Source organism: Aspergillus versicolor (genome assembly GCF_001890125.1).
Source record: "Aspergillus versicolor CBS 583.65 unplaced genomic scaffold ASPVEscaffold_3, whole genome shotgun sequence".
NCBI classification, from domain to species: Eukaryota; Fungi; Ascomycota; class Eurotiomycetes; order Eurotiales; family Aspergillaceae; genus Aspergillus; species Aspergillus versicolor.
The window spans coordinates 2,873,580-2,898,264 of record NW_024467526.1 but is presented as its reverse complement, the minus strand read 5'-3'; the positions used below and the strand labels follow the sequence as shown (position 1 = coordinate 2,898,264).

The following is a 24,685-nucleotide window of genomic DNA, read 5'->3' as shown; positions in this document are numbered from 1 at the left end:
TGCGTGTAGCTTGGAGCTCAGGTGAGCAAAATGGGGACCGCGGTACCAAAGCAAATGAAGGGGTGTTTGAAGGCAACTATCCAAGGCGGCTGGAAAAAACAAGCCTCAGAGATCACAGAGAGCCACAAATACAATAAAATCACCAGATAATCGAAGGGGGGATGAAGGATGAGGCCTGACAAAATGAGAAGAGTGTGATTGATGAGGTGGTGATGTGATGTCAAGGCTGGTCGCTGGAGAATGGACAGCGAGAGAACCAGCACAGGAAGCTTAGTCATTATCAGCACTTGGGACAAAGCTTACCAACGGGTGAGAGCTCCGAAATACGTACAACTGGCGGTACTGTAGCAACGTGGACACCGATAACGGCAGATATCTGGTTGGAATAATGTGTATCAGTCAAGTCACAAATGGACTCATTTCTGGTGTTGGTCTTCTTCACCGTTTGATTCGTGTCGGCCTTTCACCTCGCGACGAGAATGGTAGGTAAGCTTGTAGGAGCCTGAGGCAGCGAAGAACCACCGTTTACCTCTTGGCAAAACACGCGGCCGGAAGTGTTGCAGACAACAAGTACGAGCTGGAGACCACAGAACGCACCAATTTGATTGAAGTGAAGATGCCGATCTTGGAAAACCATCTGGAGCAAATAATGCTCTCGTCAAATGCGATTGCAGAACTACCGTGAGGAGGGCACTGTCTATTTGTTCACTGCACTGCGATGCTAACAATGCGACCAGCTTTCCTCCGCCTCGGATCTTTACGAACTCCCTCCTTGGTGCCCATGACATAACTGCTTTGATTCGTGACACAGAAGCTCATGAACGAGCTTTGTTCCAAAGCGACCCGTCTGTGAAAGCGAGTAGCGCGCAGAGAAGGGCCACAAGACGAGCGACGCAATTCCAGCCCGAGCTTGAAGCAGAATCTATGGCAAGCCGGATCTACTCAGCTCGAAACAACAGAAATCAGTCGGCCGTTGCTCGAGTGCTCGGGTCTGATATGATGGAAGAGATTAAACGTTCCGCTAAAACCTCAGGCAATGGGCCTCGTGGCGAGGTTAATATTGACGTCCTACTTAGAGGTGCTGAGATCCTCTGTAATGTCTAGTGAGTCGAGCTTGTTACGCGCATAATTTCCACCAAATTTTCTAATTATTGCCGAAGCCCTGTTGCTGGCGCCCAGGATAAGATTGCGAGTCTCCGTTATCGCAACCGACATATTTCAGAGTCAATTTCTGAGCTGGAGGAGCGAGTAGCTAGGAATACCGCAGAGTTAGAGAACATGAGCCGTTCGTATGATGACGAGTACGATGACTTCGATCACACTAGTCCTGTCAATCCCGAAGTGATGGATGTCACTGATGCGGACCTTAATCGGGAATTGGAGGAGATACGGGAACTGGAAAGGAAAAAACGGAGCTTGGAGGACCGCGTCAACGGAATGGAGCGTGATTTGGGCGGCTTACTGGGATGAACTGGTATATGCTTACAGCTGAACGTATCTGCGTTGATATATCGCAGCGGGAGTATATAAATCCTAAGGGCTGCGTTTGGCATGTTCTCCAGTTTATTCTAGGAGAGTTGCTGAACCCTTACCAGCACGATCATTGCTCGCGTCGGACAGAAAAAGACGCCGGGTTAAGCCAAGCCACGCGCCAAGCTACAAATTTGGTGAAAATAAAGGACTGAACGCGCTTGCAAAGCTGCTGAAGATTATGGATATACCCCGGTCGGAGCTTGATTGGGTGCTGCAACCATTTGGTATTAACAAATGAAGGATCGCTCGCGCGCCGTGAGGTGGTATTACCCATAATTATTCTGAAGATGACGATATTACACCTATTTCGGATCGGTTCCTTGAAAGTCTGTGTTAGTATGTCCTGGGGTCTATAATGTGTGAAGACGGGGCCAATGTGCTGAGTTCTAGAGCACACCTTGTGATTTCTTGGAGAGACTCATTCACTTGATAAATGATATGGATCCAGCCCCAATCTACAAGTAATAATTGAGTTTTAATACCGACAAAGTAGTAAATATAAATACTCCCACTCCAGTAGTACTCAACGATGTATACTATCTTCTATCTCTACATACTTCGCTACGTGTGGACCCAGGCGTAGAGTGCCAAGCCTGAGGCTCTGGCTCGAGAACCTCGCTCGGCGGCTCCATCCCTCCCGTCACCAGCAAGCAGTCTTGCCCATCTCTATCGCCTGAGCCTGTTGACCTTGGAGTTGAAATATTCGTCTATTTGATCCAGGCCATCAATTTTTCGTTTTATCGATCTTCACAAGCCGCATCTCCCGAAGCGTGGGCGGCCGACCCCCTCTCCTTTCCGATACCCACGTCGCATTGGACCCTTCACCTTACCCTTCACTCGAGAGCGCCCCATTCAATTATCGACTCAGAATCAGGTGAAGTCGCCATAATGGAGGGTACCCAGGCCCCAGGCCCTCAGCCCGGGGTGCCCCAGCACTCAAATCTCATTCGAACGGATCAGGTGCAAAAACTACCTCATCTCAACGATCAGCAGAAGGTCCAGCACACCCAGTTGGTGCGGAGCTTCTGGGAAATCCTCAATACTTGTGATCCGCAATCTTCGGAATACCAGCAAGCACACTCGAGGCTGTCGCAACTTTCACAATCCCTCATGAAAGGTATGCGGATGTTCCAACAGAATCGACAGTTACAACACCAGCAAATGCAGGCAGCCTCCGCTGCAGCCCCCAACCAACCAGTCCAACGATCGCAATCCGTGAATCCGCAAAATTTCGCTCAACTTTTCCCCCAAATTCAGCAAAAGGTCAATTCACTGCAACTCTTTCTTCCACCCAATATTTCTAGTGAACAGGCAGGCACATGGCTCCCAGAGGCTAAACTTCGGTACGGTATCGCGCTCCAGAAGCAGGAAATTGGACGTGCCCGTTTGAGTGAGCTGCGCCAACAGATCAGCCAACGCCAAAGTGCGGGGAGTATGACCCAAGAGGAGATGCAAGAATATAAAAACCGTCAGGTTCAGGCCGATAAACTTTTCCGCGAAGGTAGTGAGTTCTTAGCAAAGTTCAAGGATCAACAAGACGTGTTTAAGGCGCAACAACAGAGGGCGGGAACACAACACCCAGCCCAACAACTTCCACAGCAGAGCGGTGCTAGGCCGGCAACAACAGCTCCCACAGCTCCAGCAGGCTCAACGACAGCGCCTACAGCGGTTCATTCCGGGCAAGCACCAACCCCAGCAGCCCATACGATTAATTCTGCTGTAAACGCTGCGCGAAATCAAGCTGCACAAGCAACAATGTCTCCAACTGGTTCGCAACCAGGTCAAGCACCTCCTAGTCAGGGTACCGCTCCTGCTGCAGCTGTTTCCACGGGTACGCCACAACAACCGCAGCAACAGCCGCAGCAACAGCAACAGCAACAACAACCCCCGCAACCGCAATTGCAGACACAACAGAATAACCCAGCATTCAGTCAAGCATCTGCATCGGACGGGTCTACGCCGGCTCCTCCTACCACGCAGGGTGCGAATGTACAGGGACCGCCTCGTCCGTTGTCCCAGCAAGCAGCCATGGCACAGGCTGCACAAAGCTATTCCAATAACAATAACGCCAATGGTGCCAGCAGCGTGAACGCGGGCCAGCAACAAAATATGAATCAGGGTGCCGCCAACAGCCACGCTCACCCTCAAGGGTACATCCAGAACCGACCAACCGAGAATTCGGCCCGAAACATCAACATGGTGATCCCAAAAAATCTTAATGTCCCCCCTCCAAAGCCGGTTCCCATGGCACCCGATCGGCCCACCTTGTCTAGCGGTCCTAGCCACGGCGCCATGGGTATGATGGGCCAACCCGCAATACAGAAACATCCCGGCTATGTTCTTGAAGGCGAAGGCCAGCGAGTTCTTAGCAAAAAGATGCTTGACGTCTTAGTCCGCCAGGTAACCGGGGGGGGTGAAGGTGAAGGGCTCACTCCGGATGCTGAAGAGGTAAGCAATAACATTTCCTGGTGGGCGCTCAACTAAACTAAATTTTAACTTTAGTTCATGCTTCAAATGGCCGACGACTTTGTCGATGATGTGATTACCGCTGCCTGCCGTCTTGCTAAGCTTCGCCAGTCATCGAGTCTTGAAATCAAGGACATACAGCTTGTTCTGGAACGAAACTACAATATGCGCATTTCAGGATTCTCCACTGATGATCTCCGTACCGTTAAAAAGCCACAACCAACGCAGGGCTGGACGCAGAAGATGTCAGCCATCCAAGCTGCCAAGGTGACTCAAGGCAAAGCAGAATAATATTCGCAATGTGCCAATTTTATCTCTCCCCGATGTGATGGAAAATGCTTCCCTAGTTACTGCCGTTATAACAGTTCACGCTGCTTTAGGCACTATCCTTTTTTAAAGTACATATCTTAATGGCGTCTCCGACGCCACTTTCTTCCCAACGATGTTTTCCATTGACGTCGAAGGTTGGCCATTGTTCTCGTTGGATGTTTCTACCTTTTGAGTTTCCCACTTCGGGCTTTCCTATCATTTCCTCATTGCATGCTCCTTGGCGTTTCTATGAGGTGAATTGCTTAACTTTTTTTTTTTTTTTCCCACCCGAAGACGTAACTCGAATTATGGTATACCCACCTTGATATGGTCTGGTTCATTCGGATGTGGGTTTCAGATTGAGCGGACGCCAAAATTTCTTGCTGGTAGTTGAATGGAATTTTCGACTATGAAAGCAAGTATAGCTATTAATGAAAAATTGATATTAATTGACATCTATAGCGCACCTATCTTGAACCGCTGAAGGCCATTTAAAAGTATGATGATAGAATCAAGCATGTATATCGTGATGCGCGGACCACGAGTTGAATAATGAAATTACGCACTGCCGTACCGGTGCCGGGGAGTTTCAATTATTTATGTGATTTGGTTTTAATGGTATTTACACACTCTGAATGGAGACCGTGGGGATGTGGTTGGGGGAAATCTGGAAAGCCAAAGGGATGCCAATTGCGGTAACGTCATCACGAGCTATGAATTTACCTACTCTCGGAGATACCACTCTGGCAGGAACAGCTTGGGTCACGAGTGGGCGCTTACTGGCGGTAGGTAGCATTTGAGCTTAGGACCCCGGTTGAACATCCAACTCTCCTTTCCTGGACGAATTCCCCCCCTTCAAGTTAAGGCCACTTCCTCAAGTTCTCATTCCGCGCCTATCCCTCCCTCTTTCTCTCTCTTTAGTTATGAGCCAGGCGATGGCCGGCGCGAAGCTCTCGCTGAAACCCGTTTGATCTTCTGGGCTTTCAATGGGGCTCTTCAACGTTCTCTTTGTCTATCTCCTCGGCGGGCTCACCTTTATCCCGCTGGTCCTGTCGTTATTCCTTCTCTACTCTTATCTTGTCCTCCCTCCGCCTTCCCCGCAATCTAAACGCACCAGCGATTCGGCCGATACTTCCATCAACCACCCAGATGACGATCAGTACAGTCTTCGATCAAGAACAGACGAGTTAGCGGAGAAATTTTATCGCACCCATGATACAGATGTCGCTGCGGGATACTTTGTGGTTTGTCGCGAATATGTCCCAGGTGGTGTCAATGGAAAGCCCCCCGAGAGGACCACACCAGCGGGAGAGGTAATCGCTGCGGAGAGCCCGAGCGTTTACCAGACCATGTACAGGAGTCTTTTTGACCGGAAGCAAGCCCCGACAATTGAGCCGGCAAGAAATACGGCGAAGAATGGCAAAAGGGCACGGAATATGTTTTACATTGTGCTTAGGTACCTCTCGCAGCTGTTACTCGTCTGAATCCTCTCGTATGGAAACTGATTTTAGTGGAAACCCAGGCATGGCCACTTGATGCTCTATGATGATGCAAACCAGGTGGAGGTGAGGTATGTCATCTCGCTAGCTCATCACGACGTGAGCATCTACGGTGGAGATGGGGAAATCCCCGAAGGTGAACTCTGGTTGAAAAAAAATGCTATCAGCCTTTCACGGAGGCTTGACTCACTTGGTGACCTTGGAGGCCCGACCCCGCCGTTCTTTTTCTTCTCGGAGAATCTGTCGGACAAAGAGGATTTTTATTTCGCCATGCTCCAGAATCAAACGAAGATGGGACATTCTTCCGATCGTCCACCCAAGCATCAGGATTTCGACGTGAAGCATGTAGTCGGATTAGTTCAGCGCTTGCATTCATCAGAGGAACAGCTACAGACACGATGGATCAATGCCGTTCTCGGTCGAGTTTTCCTCGCCTTGTACCGGACTCCGGAGATGGAAGAATTTGTCCGGACAAAAATCGTTAAGAAGATATCCCGTGTGAACAAGCCAAATTTTATTAGCAAGATAGGTCTTCGAAGTATCGATATGGGAAACGGTGCGCCCTTCATCATAAACCCAAGACTCAAAGACCTTACTGTGGATGGGAATTGCTGTGTTGAAACAGACGTTCAATATACAGGTAACTTCCGCGTGGAGATCTCGGCCACCGTACGCATCGATCTGGGGCCGCGTTTCAAGGCCAGGGAAGTTGACATTGTCTTGGCGGTAGTGCTGAAAAAGCTAGAGGGACATTTGTTAATAAGGTTCAAGCCTCCGCCGAGTAATCGAGCGTGGGTATCGTTCGAGGTAATGCCCAATATGGTGATGGATATCGAACCGATTGTCAGCTCGAAGCAAATCACATATGGTATCATCTTGCGGACAATCGAGAACAAGATACGTGAAATTGTAGCCGAGAGCGTGGTCTTACCTTTTTGGGACGATGTCCCCTTCTTGGATACGTTAACACAACGATTCCGTGGTGGTATTTGGCAGCGAGAACCATCTCGACCTGAATCGACCGTTGATATTCCCGATGAATCCGGAACTCGACCCCAAATGCCGGAAGGAAGCGAAGACAATACGGTTAAAGTATTGCAGTCGAAGGATGACCGTACTATGAGTGCACCGGCTCTTTCTGAATCTGTCACCAACTCTGTAAAGCCCCGCAAGAAGTCAGCTCTCCCAGAATACACAGAAAAAGGTTCTTCGACCGCGTTACCCTCTCCAATTGGCAAGACAGCAGGTTCACCGCCACGAGTGATCCGTTCTCGAACATTTTCGAATACCGCCAATCCGGTATTGACTGCTGATCACGGGAAAATGGATGGGATCCTGTCCGATTTCAGGAATGAAGAAAGGAGCAATGCCACTAGTGCGATGGCTGAAATATCTAGCCGGTCCCCTGCTACACCAACTAAGATATCCAGCAGTTCGCCCCCAGGTGATACCCAAAGCATTTCGGAAGCTGTGCATCACAGCCGAGAATCATCTATAGCCGATTCTCTTGAGAGCGCAGGGGAAACCGACAGTGACGCGCTTAAACATCCATCCTCAGCCCAAGCAAGTGAACCTACTATGAACCTGGGAGGTATGCTCAGTCGTTCGAGCTCGTCATTAAACAGCAGTAAAACACGTCGGTCTTCGATCCTAGAAGGCCCAAGTAGCTCTACTGCTTCCTTGATGGATCCAGACAAAAAGTCTCAGAGCACGCTATCACTAGGCACGGCGACCTCGATGGCTAAGAAGTGGGGATGGAACATGTTTGGACGAGGGGAATCGAATACAGGTGAAGGGCAGGGAATACCGCGACCTGCCGGAACTCCGACGGAACCACTTGGGCGTGGGCATCCGCTTCCTCCTCCGGGCACTCCTCTGCCAACTCCTGCAAAGGTCAATAACAAGAGGACTTCTGTCTCGGTTCCGAAACGTAAACCTGTGCCGGCAACTCTCCAGGAGCAGGACCCATTGGATGACAACGAAAACCCGCAAAAATCACAATTTCCCCGTCGAAAGCCAGTACTTGGCCTGAAAGATGGTGTAAATCGACCCGATGAATTACTCGTTATCGAAGCCCCTTATGACTCTGGCCCCAACAGCCCGGCCGACTTCTCCCCGGCCCTGAGTCTGCCAAAATCAGTGGTCGATGTTTCTAAAGCTCCAGCCCAAGATGATACTGAAATCCAGTCGCTGCAACTGAACGCAGAACGGCAGGATGCCACACTTGACAGATCTTCAAATATTCATCCGGATCGTGGTGGGAGTAACCCTAGGGAACACCCAGTCACTAAACACACCTTGTTGGGAAACGTAGAGTGATGTTCCTGAAAGTCGGGTCTAGTATTATCACCTTTATTTTCCACATATCTAACTGAGACCGCGCGGCAAGAGTTTCATAGGGCATATGGCGCAACGGCATACCTGTGGCTCGATTATTGTGAAAGTGTCGATTTTCTTATAGATACTAGGCACCAGCAGGATATTTCCGTACTATCTATTTGGGGTTGTCTCACTTTCTCGTCTTCGGTATTGTTTCGCACAGAGAGTTGAAGAGGATTGCGTGGCCCGGGCACCACGGCAGCTCCCTGGTATTTTGAAGCTACCAGGCGTTAGGACAGGCCTGTTCATCACCATGAATATTTAATGAAGGAATTAAGATTCTGGAGAATGAAAAATTTGTTCTTGATAAAATATAATGAGGTGCAACAGGGAAGCGCTATGCAAGTAGATACTGTTAACTTTTTGAGGCCTCCGAACTATACGATGACGAAGCAGCGGGTGCCAAGACCCGCGGAGTTGGGCCTCAAGCTGTCTGTATGGAGAGAACCACCAGGCGTCAGCGTTCCCTGTCTACCCAAACGTCATTCCACTTCTTCCTCCTTTCACTGTATTTTATTTCATCACTGGGAGGCCACCTTCTTTTGATTTCCTCTTTTCTTCGAGTATACAGTTTTCAAACGGCCCAATCCATCGTTATACCGCGATCGTTCGCCCCCTCCGACTTGGTTGCCCTCCGGCTTTCGCAGCGCTCTACCGTCGTTCGTCGCCCCTACCTCGCGGGTCGCAGCTGTAAAAATGAGTCGGTAGGTTGTTTAAATGACGACCGGGAGACTATGGTTTGGAATCATGGGCTAATGACTGTCTTCGCAGCACGGAGGCTGATCTGGCGATAAACATTCGCAAGGCCACGAGCATCGGTATGTATTGCGAAAGCCACGGCCACCAACTGTTTGAATATCATATCACTAATACAGTCGGATTAATAGAGGAAACTGCCCCCAAACGTACGAACCCACCTACTACCACCCCGAATTCGACGTCCAAGCCACCCTGCTTGTCCCATAGCCGGAACGTCGTCCACTGACATACCTTTTCAGGAAAACATGTTCGAAGCTGTATTGTTTATACATGGGACCACAAGTCATCCGCCGCCTTCTGGGCCGGGATGAAGGTGTATGATTTATGACCACAGCTCTTTATCTTCTCGCCCGCACGCTGACTCGTTCTCTCCTTGTCACAGACAACCGGTTCTTGCCGATGAAGTCCAAACATTCAAGGCTCTTATCACACTACATAAGGTCCTGCAGGAGGGCCACCCGATAGTAATCCGCGAGGCGCAGCAGCATGCCAATTGGATCGATAGCTTGATGAGGGGGGTTGGAGGAGACGGCCTTCGAGGTACACAAACACCCTGCCGAAGCATGAGGTTGGGAATTATCGCTAATCGGCTCATGTGATGGATAGGCTACGGTCCCTTGATTAGAGAATATGTTTTCTACTTGGAGTCCAAGTTGGCTTTCCACCGGAATCACCCCGAGTTCAACGGTATGAAAACCGATCCACTCCTACGCGAGCGCTTACTGAGTTTTCCATAGGATTATTTGAGTATGAGGAGTACATCAGCTTGAAGACGATCAATGATCCTAATGAAGGGTGATTACATGTCTTTGCAGTACCCAAATAATGCATACCACTGACGTTGAACTAGTTATGAAACCATAACCGATCTGATGGGTCTGCAGGATCAGATCGATGCTTTTCAGAAATTGATCTTTTCACACTTTCAATCTGGCACACACAACGAATGCCGAATTTCTGCGCTGGTTCCTCTTGTGCAAGAGAGCTACGGGATCTATAAGTTTATCACCAGCATGCTCAGGGCAATGCACACAGGTGGGTATTCAATTCTATCTATCTTCTTGATACGTATACTGAGACCGAGCGCTTAGCAACGGGTGATGCCGATGCACTTTCCCCTTTACATGGCCGTTACGACGCTCAACACCACCGACTCGTCCGATTCTACTACGAATGCTCCAATCTACGTTACCTAACCAGCCTTATCACAATTCCAAAGCTTCCACAGGATCCACCGAATCTATTGGTAGACGATGAAGAACGACCAGCCTTGCCAAGGAGGCCGGCCAAGGAGGTTGAGGCGACACCGTCCCCTCCACCTAAACCTGTGACTGCTGAACCAGAACCCATCAACGATTTCTGGAGCACCGAAGCCCGGCGTCAACAGGAGGAATTTGAGGCGGAGCAGCAGCGTCTTCAGCAGCTGTGGGATGACCAGCAACGACAACAACTCCTTGCTCAGCAGCAGGCTCAGCGTGATTTCGAAGACCAACAGCGTCTACAAGCGGAGCAACAGCGGCTTGCTCAAGAACAACTTATGCGCGAGCAATATCAGAGCCACACGCAGGGTCGGTTGGCTGAATTAGAGCAGGAGAACTTGAATGCTCGTGCGCAGTATGAGCGAGATCAACTGATGCTCCAGCAATACGACCGCCGTGTCAAAGATCTCGAAGAACAGATGAACCAGATAACATCGAATTTGAATTTGCAGAGTGCCTCGAAGGACGAACAAATTCGATCTCTTCAGGACCAAGTCAACACGTGGAGGAGCAAGTATGAAGCTTTGGCGAAACTTTACTCTCAGCTTCGTCAGGAACATCTAGATCTTCTTCAAACAACAAAGAGCCTCAAATTGAAAGCAGCATCTGCACAGGAGGCAATCGAGCGACGAGAGAAATTAGAGCGTGAACTTAAGACCAAGAACCTTGAGTTAGCTGACATGATCCGGGAGCGGGACCGCGCTCTACATGACAGGGATCGCTTGACTGGAAGCAACAAGGATGAACTTGAGAAGGTTAAGCGTGAGCTTCGCTTCGCTCTCGAGCGCGCAGAAAATGCCGAGCGTCAAAAAGGAACCGAAATCTCTTCCCTGTTATCCAAGTATAATAGAGAAATGGCTGACCTGGAGGAGTCGCTCCGAGTAAGTTGTCAACTCGACTCTTTTTGAACACCCACTAACTAGGTTATAGAATAAAACGCGCGCCTTGGAGGAATATAGCACGAATAATGAGATGCGGAATGGTGATCAGGAGGTTGCGCTTCAGGAGAAAGAAGCAGAGCTTGAGGCGATGCAGGCTGCCATGGACGAAGCCCTTATAGAGCTCGAGGAGCTCAAGCTGGTACGTTTACCCCGTGGGAAAGATTGCATTTTACTCAATACTGACTGGCCAACCTCTCAGAACCAAGGTGATGCCGATAAAGCACTAGATACTCAGATTGACCATGTTTTGCACGGCACAGTCTCCAAAATCAACGATATCATTGATTCTGTGCTCCAGACCGGCGTGCAACGTGTTGATGATGCACTTTATGAAATTGACTCAACTATGCAAGCTGGTAACCAGAATGCATCTCCCCCCTACGTTCTCTCGCAGATCGAGAAGGCGTCCGCGTCTGCTACTGAGTTTTCTACTGCTTTTAACAACTATATCAGTGATGGGCCTAACAGCCCCCATGCTGAAATTATCAGGACAGTGTCTAATTTCTCTGGTGCTGTCGCTGATGTCCTTAGCAATACAAAGGGGCTGACTCGCTTTGCGAACGACGACAAGAGCGCAGATCAACTAATCAATGCCGCTCGCAAGTCTGCCCAGGGCACTGTTCGGTTTTTCCGAGGACTACAGTCTTTCCGTCTCGAAGGCTTGGAAGCCCTACAGAAGGCTGATGTTGTCATCAATAACAACTCCGAAGTTCAAAGGGACTTGCAGGCGCTGTCAAAGCTGGTTGATGCCTTTGCACCTAAAAGTACTCGGCTCCAGACAAATGGAGACCTGGGTGACTTGGTGGACCAAGAACTTACAAAAGCCGCGGATGCCATTGATGCCGCTGTCAAACGGCTCGCGAACCTTAAAAGCAAACCGCGTGATGGATTTTCTACTTACGAGCTCAAGATCAACGATGCGATTTTGGAAGCTGCGATTGCAGTGACAGGGGCAATCGCCGAACTCATTAAGGCTGCCACAGCGTCACAGCAGGAGATTGTTCGCGAAGGACGTGGCAGTTCCTCCAAGACCGCATTCTACAAGAAGAATAACCGGTGGACAGAGGGCCTTATTTCCGCGGCAAAGGCCGTTGCCACCTCAACCAATACATTGATCGAGACTGCCGACGGTGTGATCTCTGGACGCAACTCCCCCGAACAGCTGATCGTAGCCAGTAACGATGTTGCGGCTAGTACAGCGCAGTTAGTAGCTGCAAGTCGTGTCAAGGCTACTTTCATGAGCAAAACCCAAGATCGGCTGGAAACTGCTAGTAAAGCTGTCGGCGCAGCCTGCAGGGCCCTTGTACGACAGGTACAGGACATCATTGCTGAGAAGAACCGGGATGAGAATGAGACAGTGGACTACTCTAAACTCAGTTCGCACGAGTTTAAGGTGCAAGAAATGGAACAACAGGTATTTACTTTCCTTTCCTTTCCCCGTTCCCAATTTGTGTGCCCGTGGTTATCAGCATGGATGAGATTGTCTCTTGGCACATTTTTGCTGTTATTTTGGATAGTAACTGACATGAACCATTATAGGTCGAAATCCTCCAGCTTGAGAACTCCCTCGCTCGCGCCAGGACACGCCTGGGAGAAATGCGCAAGATCTCATACCAGGAGGATTAGATTGACTGTCCTTGCCATCGAGATCATCGCCCACCTCGGCATTGTCCGCAATAGTAATGCAGACAGATTATCATTCTTTTATGTCTGGCAACTCTTGATAATCATGCCTCCACTTCCTCTCGCATGCCTTTAGCGAGACTTGTACTTCTTACTCTCATTTATCCTGGCCGTGTTTTCTTATTTTGATTCGATCGTTTTCATTCATTGCTCTATTTCTTATGTAATAGGTAGTAAATAGTTGTACATACCAGTTTTCCTGAAACGGACTGTTCGCCTCAACTTCAGCCTCGCCGGTTACCGCCGATCAAAGGCTCTGCAAAGCCCGCTTATCAAAGGGTCCAAACCCCGAGCCTCTTGGGCCAAATCCTTCTTTGTTGTCCCAGGAAGACCCGATTGCCATGGAAATCTAAAGGATTTGAATGTGGGAACCTCTTCCAAGCCCACGAAATCAGCTCTATCCCTTCCAGGCCAGCCAAGAGTTGCCATCAGCATACACGTAGTCATGATTCGTTTCTGCAGCTAAGCTTGCGAAAGGCGTGGTGGAGTTGTGGAGTCGCGGAAGTGTCAAAGAACCACCGGTTCGCATTAGCGTCCGGCCCCACTGCCCAATCTTATCATGCTTGCATGGGTTTGGTTTCTTTGTTCTTCGAGATCGTCCAGATCCTTCGTTTTGTGATGGCAACTGACACCGCAACGTAGATCTACTCGTGACGTCGACCAACCCGATTTCTTCGGCGCAGGGCGACCTGTGCACCTCAAGTGGTTTGCTCTGGAACGGATTGGGGTTGTAAAATCGAGTGCGAATCACCACGGCAGAATGTGAATATGACAACGGGAGGAGGACAAATTTCAGTCTTTTGGAGAGAGCAATTAGTTAATTCTTGGTGTTTTCGTGGAGAGGCATACAAACCTTTCTCCGTCCGGCCATGTAAATGCGGTTAATGCCATGCGATGCAGACCTGTGCATTCGATTCCACTTGACTCGCCAACATGGCGATGATGCTGTGCATGGATTTCTTTGTTCTGGGTTAGGGAGTCCCAAGTATTGGGTGTTTGAGCGGTTCATTGTGGTGATCGATGGCGCTAGGGTCCGTCGAATAAACGATCTTCACTCCCGCATTTGGGTCTGGCTAGCTAACTGGACTATGTGGGATGAAGAGGCGAAGCATGAGGACAAAGCTTCGAAGATCAGCCTACCAGAGCGATAACAAAATGGCAGAGTTGTGCAGAGTGTTTTCCGTCGAAGCCCACCTCGGGCCGCTTCAGGTTGGTACTTTTGGGGCCCAGTTGCCAAACCAGTGTTATTTTGATTATCTTCGTTGGTTCTACCATCGAAGAAAGGTATTTTATTGGTTTTTTTATAGGCCCAGAAGAGGGACTGTTGATGTCCGGTGTGGCTTATTTTACACTTTGCAGCAAAGATGAATGAAAATGAAGGATGGACAAGGAGTTCTACATTATTATATTGCCTTAGCTCGTTCAGTTACACAGCAGGCGGAAACTTATCGGGTACCTACGTACTTGGATAAAATTCCACTGCTACTTTACTTAGTTAGAGATGCTATGGTTCGCTCTTAGTGTCCCGGTAACGCAGTTTGTTGTTTACCTTCATTTCTGTATACCAATTGTCATCTCCATCTTGGAACTCGACTTAGTAGCAACGCATATTTTATTGATGCCTTTTGCTTATATGAAAATAGCATGTACCACCAAATATATCAAATCTGAGGCCTCAAGACACGGAAAACTTGTCCGGCCCGGAAAAAGAGGGCGACAACAGTGGAAAACAGAAAGCCATCTGTCTAATCGCCATTAATACCCCAGTCGTATTTCCCCAGCATTATATCTGCCAAGCCTTTGGTCGTAGCAATCTTTCCATATCTAACCACTGTTAGTGGGAAGAGCTAACGCCGTCTGAAAGATGTAGAAGAAGAAGTAGAAGCTTCCGAAACGCAAGCTGCTGGGTGTGATATAACTGGGTGTGATATAAAACTCGAGAGAGGATTTACTGTAAAGAGAAAGATACTAGAACTCTCAGAGAATTTGCCAATTTGATAACGGAATGGTACGGAAATTGGAAGTAGACTATAATATTATATGAAAATATTTGGTCACTCCAGGTGACTGGCGGTAACCGCCTAGCGGAGTCTGGTCCAGGTAACGCAGATAACGTTGCTTCCCTTGCTTCAGCAAATATAATGTCCGCTAAACTGTGCAGGGGATCGTTGTAAGGATATTGTTGACCGTAGATGAGGCAGCCGGGCGCAAGCGGGATGGGCTGCTGTCACGAAGCAGTGTAGCCGTGACTTGGATTCCGTGAACAGAAAACCATTTTTCCACTAAAACTAAGGCGAATTGAAACCGATCGTAAAAAGCATTTCTCCATTGGCTATTGTGGAGATATCCTAGCAACAGGTTAGGAGAATTTAAGACATATTTAGCGGAACACTTACATTGGAGCCTGTCCAGCAGGGAAATGCAAGCTTTCATCGCGCAGTAAGATGCGCGGTTTGCTGCAAGCCAATTCCCTACAGATGGATTAGGATGATCGCTTTCTTAATCATTAGAGATACTTACAGAACCGGTGTGCGTCCTCTGGTACGCAATTGAGAGCCCGAACCACGATGTTCTTTTCCGCGTCGCTGAGGTTAGGACGATATTCCATCGCTTGATAGCAGAGTCTTTGTGCCCGGACTTGATACCCATAACCTCGAGAATCCTGTCTCAAGAAATTTACCTTTTCGGCTACAGATTTGCTACAAGAGTGTTAGCGTGTTGAACCAAACTACTTGATTTGCTCACGTCATATAGTACTGGTTGAGACCAGCCCTGAATATGTAGTGATAGCCATATTGTTTGGTGTATCTGGAAAGCTCTTCATTCGCGATTCTCTCCATTGACACGAGAATTTGGTGGAGTTCAAATGTTTTTTCGCCAGTAAGCCTGGACTCAATTGCCGGGTCCAGAATGCTAACAAGTTCGATTGGATGTCCTTCGAAGTCGGGGGTAGTGGGGGTAACATGATAGTCGTTCGCAATTGCTTGAAGGATAGGACCATGACGGCAAACAGGAACTTCTAGATTTACTTCAAGCCCGGTATTCCTGTGAGACGCATGCAGCAGTTTACCGCCATTGAAAAGGGCAGAGACCTGAGCCATGAGCCGATAGCTGTTGTTGTGGGAGGCGAATGAAGCTGCGATGTAGGCTGCTTGTTCTCTCTGCGTCATATGAAAACTGGCGTCTCCAACGATTTGGTCGAGGAGCCTGAAAATTGTTTGGCTGTAAATATTCATTGGGCAATATGGGAGTCGACGATGCTGGTACGATAGTGCGACGTGATTATCCTTGAGTAGTTCAAAGAAAATGAAAGATATTACCTAGAGAGATGAGAGATGAATGGTTGAAGACATGAAGAGTATGAGAGATTGCAGGATCTGTACTGGATCAGAGACAGCAGAGCTTCACTGAATTATCTTGTGTTCTTCCGTTTTTGGAAACAATGAGAGGAAACTAACTGAACCTCTCTCTAGGAAGCCTGAGTGAATTTGACTTCCTTCATAATTTACCAGACCAAACTAAACAAAGAAATGTTCTAGCCTCTAAAGCCCAATAGGAACACAACCTCATTTGCCATGTCTAACCGCTGATCCTTGGAATCTTACAACTCTTTCAATACTTGAACTTCTTCGTCCCAGACACTGTCTTTCAAGGCGCTTTCTCCTGTCTCTCCCCGGTTGCTCCTTAATGGTAGAGGAAGACACCTCAACAAGATATGACTTTCAATTCCCTATTCTCTATCTAAATCGCTAGGAAGAACTCGGGCAAAGAATGGCTTCTATATCGATTGCCATGAAATCATCAACACAATCTGCTGACAACCTCACGGAGCTGCTTTGGCAAGATGCTTTGCGTCACCTCGGGTCAACGAATAATGAAGTCCTTCTGCCGACAAATGTGGTGGATATCATCGGTCAAGATAATGTCGAGAAAATTAAATCGCGTCTTTCGTGAGATACACCGATCTCAAATTCGCGGTCTTATTCTCACATGCCATAACAGTGCACTTCTAGGCACCCCGGTCGTGTCTTTTGTCGATGAGTCGATCAATGCCCTTCGAGTTCTACGCACGCCAGCGTTTTCAGGGTCGTCAATTTCTGTCGCCTCCCATGATAAGACCTTCAGCTCAAAATTCGGCGAAGTCCCTGTCAAATCTAGGGTAGCATCCACCAAACCTACTAAAATCCCTCGACCTCCTAATGCATTCATCTTGTACCGGCAGCACCATCACCCTAGAGTAAAGGGCGCATACCCTGAGCTCTCAAACAATGAGATCTGTAAGTTTTCGTTATCAGAAGCGATCTAAACCTACTAAAAAACAATAGCGGTGATTTTGGGGAAGCAGTGGAGGGCAGAGTCTGAAGAGGCTAAGCTACATTTCAAGAACTTAGCAGAGGAGTTCAAAAAGAAGCATGCCGAAGATCATCCGGACTATCAATACACCCCTCGAAAGCCGTCAGAAAGAAAACGGCGAACTACTTCCCGTTCGTCTCCTAAGCCGTCAAAACGATCAATCCCCCTTGAATCCCCGCCCTCGGTGAGCACATCGTCCCCGAATGTGTTCAGTCCCCCAGTGTGTCCGGAAATGGAGAACGACCATACTGCTAGTACGAGCTACATAGCATCGTTGGACAACCTGAACGTTATACTTGATGCTAGTGGTTTTACAGAAGAACCTGCCAATTTTGGCACAAATGCATTTGATTCTATATTTCAAGAAGCTCAAAGCGACTATAGCAGGACTACATTATTCCCACAGCTGGATCTTGCTGAACGATCTTTTGGAGACGCATTCGAGTTTCCAGACTTTGCAGGTGACTGTTTCTAAAGGGACCGTCTTCGATATTTCGTCCCTATCCATGCATTGCCGGCTGCTCCGGCCCACCATAGTCTAGATGTCACGTCATCTTCTTGTTATCTTCCAAGCATTTGAAGACAACTCTAACCGAGCTGTCAACATCGGCGATACGCTCAACGGAGAGTTTCGAGTTCCCCATTGTCCAAGATGTACGGAAGTGGGCGTGGTTCCGTTCAACCATGATCATTGCCGATTTAAACATGGGTACTACTAAGCAAGCACGCCCCATACACATTTTCCTACCAACAGGTGCGGCGAAAGACAGTATCATTTCTCAGAGTCTTGCAAACATACATATAGTGGATATTCATAGGTGAGTGCAACTCCCGGTGGCATTTTTATCAACGGGGTAATTGACAAGCTGTTTGTTAGTTCCACAAAGTCCGACTGTGTAGAATGATACAGACCCACAATGTATCGACCGAGCTACACAGCTCGGCGGTCCAGCTTTTCCAATTTTTTGCGTCCGGTCATCGATATGTGATCGATCGCTACCCACGAGGTACACTGAAGGGCTGATGGGAATGAACGAGGTGTGCGAGCGGCTCCCGTTGCTCCTGCCGCCAGTTGGCCCTGTAATTTCTTACGAAATAAATTTAGAAGCCATTTATGATGGATCTGCTTACCAGCGACATTATTTACGAAGGATCTAGCGGGATCTCTTGTGTTTGCAGTTTGAGAGAACAGCTTAGAGCTTCGCATAGAATTGCAGGCCCATGTCCCCAGTGGTGAAAGCAATACTATTACTAAATATAATATAATATAGTTACTGGATCATCATTGCACATTAAACGCTCCGCGTTTCAATTAGAGGAAGGAGAAGATGAAAAAAACATAGGTGAGCAAAAAAACATACAACAGCTGGGATTCGCATGTGGTCACCCACCATACTACTAACCAGCCGGCGTGTGGCTTAAGTACGGCTGAGCGGACGGGAAGCCCTGTTTTCCACACCCTGTGGTCGTATGTGCTTGGTTGTTAAAAAATACTGTATTTATGCTCGACTTCCAACTTTGGCTTCTGCTCCTGTTTGTGTTGCTTTGCCGTCCACGCGATCCTCAATTCGTTCCACCGGATCCCTTGTGGATGGAATCAAACTCCCCCACAATCGACGAACTATATTATACCGTATACCTGCTTTCTTTTCGCGACGCGTTGCGGGCGCGTCCCTTCTGACATCTCTCCCTTCCATTTTTGAGAGGGCCGAGTAGCGAAAAAATTACCAAGTCGCCACAAACAATGCATAATACACCTCTGCAATGAGTCGATATCTCACTCCGTCAAAGGTTGCTCTACTATGCCTCATCCAAGTCTATACTGAAGGCGTGGTCCCGAACTCGTCTGCCATCCATGTCCTCTCCTTTGTGGTTGCTTATTTGAGTCCCGTGGGCGCAGAGGATGGACCTTCTCCTTCGGACAACTGGACTGCTCAATATTCAGTGTCCATTGAGGATTTGGAAAAGGCATTGGCAGTAAGTTCATCGTCTGTACCTGGCCGATCTGTTTGGGACCTGTTTCTTCGAAAAATATGGTCGATCGACTCCTGTGACGCGTTGGAAGTGTTCTTCACAGAGATATCTACCATACTTGCGAAGACCCGTGAAGAGCAGATTAGAGACAGAGATGCCGGCCTCGCTCCAGAGTCTGACTGTATGCGTCTCGCTCGATGTTCGCCCTTAGGCGCATTTGTAAGAAGAGCTCAACTGGAATTCACAAGGCTGCAGTTTCACGACTCTGTAAAACTATGGAAAGGCTTTGTGAAATATCGCCTTCCGACATACCGAGCCTGGGCGCGCAAAAATCCTTCCGACGAGCAGGCTTCCGTGGACATCAATTTATTGGAATTGGGCCTCGACACAAGCAGTCACCTTTGTCAGGTAGCATACGGGAACATCGCTGACGATGATGAAGACGACCGCTATGTCAGTACGAAGGAAGTTGAACGGCTTCTCGAATTTCAAATCAACGAATTGCAAAGTAAGATATTCTCTCATTGACGCTCGGATCCCCTTCTAACGAATTAGGATTTGGTGGGAGAGTTCCAGAAGGAATGAAAGCACAACTGGAGCGCATTATTGCATCTGGCGTGACTTTGCCGAATCTGATACACTATTTGAGGTGAGCCGTCGAACCCATGGGCTTCGTTATTTCCTGGGCTGACCTCCACCAGATTTCTTGATGCTTGGAGGGCAGGGGACTACCCGTCATCTTTTGACAACCTCCATCGCTACTTCGATTACACGATGCATAGTCGAGACAAAGGGACCTATCAATATGCGCTTCTCAACCTTGCAATACTACAGGCAGACTTCGGGTGTTATGGAGAAGCCGTGTCTGCGATGCAAGAAGCCGTCTCAATCGCCCGGGAATCCCATGATATGAGTTGCCTGAACTTCTGCATGAGCTGGTTGTATCATTTTGGAAAAGCCTTTCCAGAACTCATCAAAGATGTTGAAAACACTGGTATGCTGGGCAATGAAAAAGAAGGACTGGCGTTCCTCAAAGCGAAGGCAAAAGAAACAGAAATGTGGAGCTTATTGAGCACCACCCTCCTGAGCGAAGCAAAACTCGAACTACAGAATGTACGTCTTGATGTTCCGTGTCCACTATATGATTCTAACCTAATCAGGGAGAGAGTCTCGCGTCGTCGATCGAGAACGTTGTTCGCGCTTCACATTTAAATGTCACAAAGAACTTGGTGAATTCAATGGGGCCGCAGCTCCTACTCCAAACCGCACTATACTCTAGAATAGGTATTATGCCCTTTTTATACGAGGGAAACCGTATTATCTTGGTTAACATATTTCCAGGAGTCACCCATCTTGCCTGGCTGAGTAGCGAGGTATTCCGCCAATGCTACCGGAACAGCGCGCCTTTTGAAGACTATCTGAAGAGCACATTCCGAAGCTGCCAGCTCGTAAGTTGAGATCTTTACTCGGTACACAAGTTACTCACATTTCGAAGCTAGCGCAACAGGGTCGCTATAGCGAGGTTTCTGCCCACATGACTGAGATGAGCCCTGAAAGATTTCGGTCATTGAAAACGAGCCAATACTGGGCATTTTTTTCGGGCGTTCTTCAGCTTAAACGTAAAATCTACAAGTATGCTCTATTCTCTCTCCCTGCAGCGTTCATGTCTAACAGTCTGCAGTGACGACCAAGTAGCAGCAGGTTATCTGCTGTCACAACTACAAGCCATCGATCTTCCTGACAGCGATTTGTCTTTCCTATTGTCCTTCTTATCCGTTGAATTTATGATCCGCCAAGCCAACTATGCGCAGGCGCTGGATCTTGTTGAAAAGACTGCGCAATCAATTCACCAGGACAACTTCGATATCCAGCCCCAAGTCAAACTGCTATGTCTCAAGGCTCGCATATTTGAGAAAACAGGCCAGCCTGAACGGGGATTCTCTATGGCCATGAGGGCTGCAAGCACTGCCTATCGCTCGAAATTACTCCCCGGCCTCTGGGAGGCCATTTGTGCATTAGCAAATGTTCTTTTGAGTCTCAAAGAGTTTGACGCTGCCTCAGTGATGATCGAGAGTATCATGCCTCAAATTCTGGAGTCAAGCGATTGTGATCTCGCGGCGTCTGCGTACTCCCTTCTAGTAGATGCCAACATGGGTATCGCCGGCAAACTCTGGAGCGAAGGGAAGAATACACCCACCAAGAAAGAATACATGAACCGGGCCCTGGGCTACCTGGATTGTGCCTATGATCAATACGAGGAAATTGAGGATATCAGAGGGCAGTGTGAGATGATGGCTAAGAAAGCTACCGTGATGCATCTAACCGGCGATTCGGTTCTTGCCAACGATTATGCTGCGAAGTACCTAGACCTGCAAAAACAAAAGGTATCGCAGTGATGAGTTATTATGAAATTATGCTAGCATCGTGCTGTACTAGCCGTAGGCTTGGAATTATTATTGAACTCGCCTTCACTATATAGAATATAAACCACAACAGAATAAACAGCCTATAGTGGAATGGGATGAAAAGGGATTTTACTCATCATTTTACGTACCCAGCTTAAAGCCTTACTCCAGAGTAGTGGACCAAAGTGATAAAAATAGTATATAATGTTCTCCGCCAGTAATTTGGTATTCCGTGCAGGCCAGGTTGCTCAATCGAACTAAAACCCCAGGGAGAATACCCAATTGGAACAAGGTTATGGCAGAGGTAAATCTTCTTCACCAGCATCACCGTAGTCTCCTTGGACCTAGCTTGGAAATCTGCAACACAAGCTTAACCTGGCTTCCCAAAACCATCCATCTTGTCTCCGAAAATACACTGGTGAACTAAGCAGCTAGTACGAGCGTTGAGATCAGTGTTAGGTCGAACGCTAATGAAATCCTTGCGCCTGACAGCTTCATGAGATATGCCTGGTGTGTGGACGAAGGGCTCCTTCGTGCATGGCGTCGCTGAGTGGTACCCTTATAATTCAATGTGCATCCTGGAAGGGCCTCGTGCAAAGGTCCCGCCGATGCCAATGTCTCTGCTGGGTGTGGTTGGCAGAGTATATTGCCCATACTCTATGGTTTGTACCCGATAGAAGCATAGTCGCGTCACGGGTGCGACTTTCACCTTGGGGGGTAGGGAGTGGTCCCGAGGGCCGTGAGCTTGCAATTGGCCGTTCCGGGGGTATGGAGCACGGTCGATGGATGTCGAAAGCTGAGGGAAGGGTACAGTAATGAATGTGGGCTTAAATATCGTCATTGAACGTTGGCATCGTGTATATTCGTGTGAGGTGAGAATTTGAATACTCGTCTTTGGCAGGAGAAGTACACATCTCTAATCTCGTTACATAGTCGAGGAATCCCAATCGTTGGCCCAGATGAAAGTAGAACATCGCCAAGTAGTTCCTTTCTCCTTATTCCCGCTCGGTCCCAAGGGTCTGGGACAGATCCAGAAGGAGCGACCAAAGTTCACCCCAGGCTTTTTAGTTTTCAGACTAATGCATGGCTCATCGTGGCCTTCGCACGTGGGGGGCGGCTTCTTAGTAAACAGCTTTGACCAAACCTGTTTGCTAGCAACGGGGTCGATAAAATCTGTTTGTTCTTTAGATGATGCCGAAGTAGCCGGCGTTGACGCATTGGATTCATCAGCATCAATGCCTTGCACCATTTCCGTACTTTTTGCACCTGTTACTTGTTGGCTGCAGATTTTAGACGGGCTTCTGAACAAGGCTGTTTCTCCGTCCTTGAGAGATCTGGGATCCTCCTGATCAGTGTCGGGTGTGCTTTTTGCCTTAAAAAATCCCTTCAGCGTACTCTGCCCAGCGGTTGGTGTGACTGCCTGATTACCTGCAGACTTTGAACGCTTTACGGGAGGATTCTCTGTCCTGACGGGCCGTTTGCGCACAGTGCCCTTTGACTGGTTAGGATCGGGCAATACGACAGGGAAGCCTCCACTCAAACCCGTTGGGGGAAGGCTGGTAGACTCTGCGGCTGCCTTGGTGTTTTCAGATGATGGCGTTGGAGTTGGTTGCTGAATAGAAGACGATCTTTGTGATGGCTGACTAGATTTACGCATGAACATATCTTTGATGTTTCTCCGTCTATCGAACTCCGGTATCAGTCGTCCCGACAGTGGTAATAACAGCTTTGCCGTATAGTCTTGTTGGCGTGCGCCGTTTCGAAACAGCCCTGGTGGGTTTACGACATCATAGATATTCGTTTCGCCTTCATCGAGAGGCACAGTGTCCTTGAAAACAGCATATACCGGGCAATGGTCCGAACCCTAGATGCCTTCATTAGCAGGGTTATGTTTCGGTTTCTGCTCAGACCTTACCATGAGCCCTTCTTGGATATTAGAGTCATTGAACCAATCCTGCATGCCCAAGCTGCAAAGGACGTAATCTATTCTTGAACCGTAGTTGCCGGGCCGAGCATTTATTCTCTGCTCCCAACAAGTATACATGCCCTTGCGCTCAGGGTGAAAAGATCTGCATATATCGAAAAGAGCTGGACGTTCCCTTCCCTCATCTCGGTCACCCAAGACTTTACCGTCAGACAGTAGGTGATTGAATAGGCGCCGCGCCGGGGCAGATACAAAGTCGTCTTCCGTAATACCTCCTTTTTTGATATTTTCTGCTGCATGCGCAGCATCGATCTCGCCTCTTGAGATATTAATATCACCAGTGACGAACACACGTTTGCCCATAGCGACTAGATTTCGAACCCGAGCATCCATCAAATCTAGATAATTCTGGCGAAATGCATCTCGACTCTCATCCCTATTGGCGGGGCAATAGATGCCTATAAGTACAAAGGCAGGGAACTCAAGTAAAACACAGCGTCCCTCGGAATCGAGGGTCTCTGCGTCTAATTCGAGTTGCGATAATTGCTCTATCGTTGGATAACCGCCGATTTGCTGATCTTCAGGAAGGTCCCTGAATGACGCGGATGAATTTGGCGGGCATAGGGTTCCCGTCAGCCCCTCCTCAGCGCGGATGGGAGCACATGTCGCATTGCGTGTGTATATTGCGACGCCCGAATAACCTCGTGAGATGTCAGTACCCGATCGTTTGTAGACTCAAGGGGACCGACCTTTTTTAACTCTAGGTAGGCTAAAGTAGCAATCCCACCCGGAAACAAGAACCATATCATCTCTAAGGTCCTTTCGTTGGATTTTGGTTTCCTGAAAAACGACAATATCGGCTTCCAGTATATCAAACATAGACTGTTTGAAACAAAGTTAACGGAGTCTGTAGGGAGAAAGAGGACAATTTACCTCAAATGTACGTGTACTCCTCCATGGCTCATACGAGAATGGATTCCTAATCAAAGTTAGGAGGACACGAAATAAATCACAGGCTTGATATTTACTACCGACCTAATGCCGTTGACTGCGAAAACAAATGCATTAGTATGGCAATTTTGGCAATAATGGAGGCAGCTCACCGTTCCATGTCGTGATACGAAACCCCATCCCTGCTGCTACATGCCCAAACTGTGCATATTACTCAGAAGACGGTGCTTGACATTAAGAGATGCCCTCA

The 24,685-nt window shown here is 48.3% G+C and overlaps 8 protein-coding genes across 8 annotated transcripts; 6 read left to right on the top strand and 2 right to left on the bottom strand.

The window, feature by feature from the left end:
• The first annotated feature begins 529 nt into the window (after nucleotides 1–529).
• Nucleotides 530–1,702, top strand: ASPVEDRAFT_149606 (uncharacterized protein). The gene is made up of 3 exons (XM_040808206.1): nucleotides 530–681; nucleotides 738–1,103; nucleotides 1,161–1,702. The coding sequence occupies exons 1-3, from the start codon at nucleotides 617–619 to the stop codon at nucleotides 1,468–1,470; spliced, it is 741 nt and encodes a 246-aa protein (XP_040666430.1). The 5' UTR covers nucleotides 530–616; the 3' UTR covers nucleotides 1,471–1,702.
• Nucleotides 1,703–2,421: 719 nt separating this feature from the next.
• On the top strand, nucleotides 2,422–4,290 carry ASPVEDRAFT_126764 (putative transcription initiation factor TFIID subunit 12; the record flags this gene model as incomplete). Its single annotated transcript, XM_040806394.1, has 2 exons — nucleotides 2,422–3,981; nucleotides 4,036–4,290. 2 exons carry the CDS (start codon nucleotides 2,422–2,424, stop codon nucleotides 4,288–4,290), a joined length of 1,815 nt encoding a protein of 604 aa, XP_040666429.1.
• A 1,004-nt stretch (nucleotides 4,291–5,294) lies between these two features.
• On the top strand, nucleotides 5,295–8,126 carry ASPVEDRAFT_128850 (SMP domain-containing protein; the record flags this gene model as incomplete). Its single annotated transcript, XM_040806585.1, has 2 exons — nucleotides 5,295–5,764; nucleotides 5,831–8,126. The coding sequence occupies 2 exons, from the start codon at nucleotides 5,295–5,297 to the stop codon at nucleotides 8,124–8,126; spliced, it is 2,766 nt and encodes a 921-aa protein (XP_040666428.1).
• A 518-nt stretch (nucleotides 8,127–8,644) lies between these two features.
• Nucleotides 8,645–13,260, top strand: ASPVEDRAFT_40212 (putative cytoskeleton assembly control protein Sla2). Its single transcript, XM_040812086.1, has 12 exons — nucleotides 8,645–8,890; nucleotides 8,958–9,004; nucleotides 9,074–9,091; nucleotides 9,185–9,260; nucleotides 9,328–9,485; nucleotides 9,552–9,632; nucleotides 9,683–9,740; nucleotides 9,796–9,980; nucleotides 10,037–11,085; nucleotides 11,135–11,284; nucleotides 11,345–12,559; nucleotides 12,685–13,260. The coding sequence occupies exons 1-12, from the start codon at nucleotides 8,883–8,885 to the stop codon at nucleotides 12,769–12,771; spliced, it is 3,132 nt and encodes a 1,043-aa protein (XP_040666427.1). The 5' UTR covers nucleotides 8,645–8,882; the 3' UTR covers nucleotides 12,772–13,260.
• A 1,856-nt stretch (nucleotides 13,261–15,116) lies between these two features.
• On the bottom strand, nucleotides 15,117–16,209 carry MAT1-2-4 (putative mating locus protein; the record flags this gene model as incomplete). The annotated part of the gene is made up of 4 exons (XM_040808205.1): nucleotides 15,574–16,209; nucleotides 15,349–15,527; nucleotides 15,225–15,299; nucleotides 15,117–15,160 (listed from the first exon to the last, which is right to left on the bottom strand). The coding sequence occupies exons 1-4, from the start codon at nucleotides 16,062–16,064 to the stop codon at nucleotides 15,117–15,119; spliced, it is 789 nt and encodes a 262-aa protein (XP_040666426.1). The 5' UTR covers nucleotides 16,065–16,209.
• Nucleotides 16,210–16,599: 390 nt separating this feature from the next.
• On the top strand, nucleotides 16,600–17,656 carry ASPVEDRAFT_82222 (HMG-box domain-containing protein; the record flags this gene model as incomplete). The annotated part of the gene is made up of 3 exons (XM_040817163.1): nucleotides 16,600–16,778; nucleotides 16,831–17,105; nucleotides 17,154–17,656. 3 exons carry the CDS (start codon nucleotides 16,600–16,602, stop codon nucleotides 17,654–17,656), a joined length of 957 nt encoding a protein of 318 aa, XP_040666425.1.
• Nucleotides 17,657–18,692: 1,036 nt separating this feature from the next.
• Nucleotides 18,693–21,711, top strand: ASPVEDRAFT_40208 (putative anaphase-promoting complex subunit Apc5). Its single transcript, XM_040812085.1, has 7 exons — nucleotides 18,693–19,663; nucleotides 19,711–19,804; nucleotides 19,857–20,268; nucleotides 20,316–20,439; nucleotides 20,497–20,603; nucleotides 20,651–20,787; nucleotides 20,837–21,711. Exons 1-7 carry the CDS (start codon nucleotides 18,946–18,948, stop codon nucleotides 21,549–21,551), a joined length of 2,307 nt encoding a protein of 768 aa, XP_040666424.1. The 5' UTR covers nucleotides 18,693–18,945; the 3' UTR covers nucleotides 21,552–21,711.
• A 774-nt stretch (nucleotides 21,712–22,485) lies between these two features.
• Nucleotides 22,486–24,615, bottom strand: ASPVEDRAFT_82220 (DNA-(apurinic or apyrimidinic site) lyase APN2; the record flags this gene model as incomplete). The annotated part of the gene is made up of 6 exons (XM_040817162.1): nucleotides 22,486–23,424; nucleotides 23,476–24,185; nucleotides 24,234–24,366; nucleotides 24,418–24,463; nucleotides 24,520–24,532; nucleotides 24,588–24,615. The coding sequence occupies 6 exons, from the start codon at nucleotides 24,613–24,615 to the stop codon at nucleotides 22,486–22,488; spliced, it is 1,869 nt and encodes a 622-aa protein (XP_040666423.1).
• Between the last annotated feature and the right edge of the window lie 70 nt (nucleotides 24,616–24,685).

Excerpts from the sequence above, each read along its gene's own strand:
- ASPVEDRAFT_149606 (XM_040808206.1), top strand. The coding sequence starts at position 617 with ATGCCGATCTTGGAAAACCATCTGGAGCAAATAATGCTCTCGTCAAAT. Across the intron at positions 682-737 it reads AATGCGATTGCAGAACTACC|CTTTCCTCCGCCTCGGATCT; the intron begins GTGAGGAGGGCA and ends CAATGCGACCAG. Across the intron at positions 1,104-1,160 it reads GAGATCCTCTGTAATGTCTA|CCCTGTTGCTGGCGCCCAGG; the intron begins GTGAGTCGAGCT and ends TTATTGCCGAAG.
- ASPVEDRAFT_40212 (XM_040812086.1), top strand. Across the intron at positions 9,261-9,327 it reads TTCTGGGCCGGGATGAAGGT|ACAACCGGTTCTTGCCGATG; the intron begins GTATGATTTATG and ends TCCTTGTCACAG. Across the intron at positions 12,560-12,684 it reads TGCAAGAAATGGAACAACAG|GTCGAAATCCTCCAGCTTGA; the intron begins GTATTTACTTTC and ends GAACCATTATAG.
- ASPVEDRAFT_40208 (XM_040812085.1), top strand. The coding sequence starts at position 18,946 with ATGAGTCGATATCTCACTCCGTCAAAGGTTGCTCTACTATGCCTCATC. Across the intron at positions 20,269-20,315 it reads CAAAACTCGAACTACAGAAT|GGAGAGAGTCTCGCGTCGTC; the intron begins GTACGTCTTGAT and ends TAACCTAATCAG. Across the intron at positions 20,440-20,496 it reads CGCACTATACTCTAGAATAG|GAGTCACCCATCTTGCCTGG; the intron begins GTATTATGCCCT and ends ACATATTTCCAG.